This window comes from Schistosoma mansoni, chromosome 1 (genome assembly GCF_000237925.1).
Source record: "Schistosoma mansoni strain Puerto Rico chromosome 1, complete genome".
Classification (NCBI taxonomy): Eukaryota; Metazoa; Platyhelminthes; class Trematoda; order Strigeidida; family Schistosomatidae; genus Schistosoma; species Schistosoma mansoni.
In genome coordinates, this window is record NC_031495.1 from 34,739,509 (window position 1) to 34,741,999 (window position 2,491).

The 2,491-nt window shown below is 30.5% G+C and overlaps 1 protein-coding gene across 1 annotated transcript in view; it reads right to left on the minus strand.

The window, feature by feature from the left end:
- Positions 1–792: 792 nt before the first annotated feature.
- The window catches only part of Smp_168000 (putative monocarboxylate transporter), a gene marked incomplete at both ends in the record, with an annotated part of 42,570 nt that continues 40,871 nt past the window's right edge, over positions 793–2,491 (minus strand). The window contains 2 exons of the mRNA XM_018794184.1: positions 793–883; positions 1,026–1,182. Coding sequence (XP_018648622.1) covers positions 793–883; positions 1,026–1,182 — 248 coding nt within the window. The remainder of the gene's footprint in view (positions 884–1,025; positions 1,183–2,491) is intronic.

Here is a 2,491-nt window from a genome sequence, read left to right on the forward strand (position 1 = left end):
GTGCGACATACTAAGTAGAAAAAAATGGATATAAGTATTGTATAATAAATTTTAAAAAATGGAAACAATTCATAGCTAAAAATACTTAGTTATAGATTTATTTAAAATACTCTTTGCAAAGAATGAGTTACATTAGGATTAGGCATAATGTACTAGATAATAAAAGGGCCAAGTTAATGATTGAATTAGATGTTCATCGACAAAAATAGTTGAGAAATGTGTTATTGATGTGAAAAAGTGATTGATATAGGATTAGTAGGTTGGAAAGAAGTAAGAAGCGGACAGATAAAGTAGTTAGATCGACTTATAAAGTCATTAAATATTCATTAAGGACCACTCAACTACTGAGAAACTATTTGTTCAAATTTAGACGCAAGTTCTTATAAACTGATGATCAATATTATGAGTAATGTCAGTTTGTGCAGAATTCCTTGTTGAAACATACACAATAACCATAACTTGTTGTTGAGATTGAATGATATGATCTAGAATAGATAACAGTGATGTAATGGCATTCATTCAATATCTTTTCCTAAATATTACGTTGTATTATTCTGGGGGTTTTGTTCTTTGATTTCAGTTGTCTCTATCTAACTGTCCATTGAAGTTACATACGTACATCTATTTCTCACATTTACGCGAAGTTTGACAAATTAGATTGATGCACATTTAAGATAGGTCCTATATATATATATATATATATATATATATATATATATATATATATATATGGTCGGGTTACAGAACAGCTATAAAATGAATCAAAATGTAGTTTAGTCATTTTTTTTGGTTTCAGACTTTTGACCATTGAGCTATAGATTCAAGGTCAACCCCAATTAATTTTTCTTGACAACCCATTGTCTTTCTTACACTTGAAATATGGCTTAAAACAGAGTACTCGAATCAACATTTGATTACCTATTTATACTAATAGTAATGGTAACAATAATAATAGAAGTACTTTTAGTGAATTTAAATCAATTTTCCAAATATATATTACGTATTTCTTGTTGTTGAAAACTTACGTTTCTGTGTTATTTCGCTTAAATTTGACAGGAGTAAATAAATACACGATCCAATCATAGCATAAAATTAACAGGAATAGTACCGCCGATATAATAATTGTTAAACCTGCTGCTATATAAGGGACTCTGAAACTATTTGTTGCTTCATACAGGAGACCTAAACCAAGGTAAATAACAGAAATTAACTTTTTTTTGGGAAAAAATGTAACAACATAAAGTTTGACAAAATTAGTAAGAAAGAAAAGTGACGATTTCTAAACATTTGTACACTACTGTTTGATATAATAATGATGAGACATAAATGACGGATAGTTGTTTTATGACCTTCATTACTGTTATTTCTGAGCAGTAAATACTACAGATACTAACTTTCTATGATTCCCATGTGAACATCGAACGATAAACGGAGGATGGCAAGTATGAACAAAGTTCCATTTCGAAAATGTGTGCGGCGAGTGACATTAAGATATGATTGGTCAGTGAGCGAAAACAGGCTAGTATTAAGTATATATACTATTGTTACATGTAGGAGATTGATTTCAATGTGATTCTACTCGGATTTCAAGCCTTGACTGCTCTATATTTTGTGTTGACAAATTGTGGTTTTAATTTATTGTCTGATTCTCAATCGCCGATTAAATGTTGTGTATGTGCGTATAAGTGATCTGGTGTATTCAATCATATTATCTGGTCGATTCCCTTGTATATCGAACGAATGCCAAATCCAATCGAATGCTATCGTATTTAACTAAAATAACTCATAATGTCATTGAATAAGGAAAAGAGAGTTCAGCGAAGAAAATTTTCTTTTCGACGAAATCATTTACTTAGGCTGTACATTCGTATATATAGTGATATGGAAAATATATGTCTATAGAAGGCTAGAAAATATTGCATTATAAATGGATTCGACAATAAATAACAAATGAGGTGACGTACTAATCAAGGGGTAAGGAAGAAAATAATTTATGGGTCAGATAATAGTTCAATTGACAGATATGAAGAAAAGCGACAAACACAAAGGTCATAATAATAATAATAATAATAATAATCTGAGTAATAATCAAGAAAACTTGTATAAGGTAATAATAATAATAATAACTGATTAGAGTTTAAATGTAAAATAGTAATTTAAAAAACAAAAAACCGATAATAATCAGATAAAAGTACAGAAAAAAAAACCAAAAACGTATCCAATGAGGGAATTAGGGCCAAGGAAGGGTAAGAGGTTGGACAAATCGTTTCTGCACGCAAAGTTCAGGCTTGAATTCATGGATTGCCAATGCCTCAGCAGTGCATAAAATATTGATTCGACCTCCCTTTGATCCGGTTCCTTTAACTCTATAGACTATTTTAAAAGACGTCTCTTTTGGAGCAATGTGTCCACAATTGACCAAGTGCCCTTGTACCGAACTGGTTATTTTTTTTTACATTCACCTTTTAGGAGCCAAGCTGGATAGTGTTCA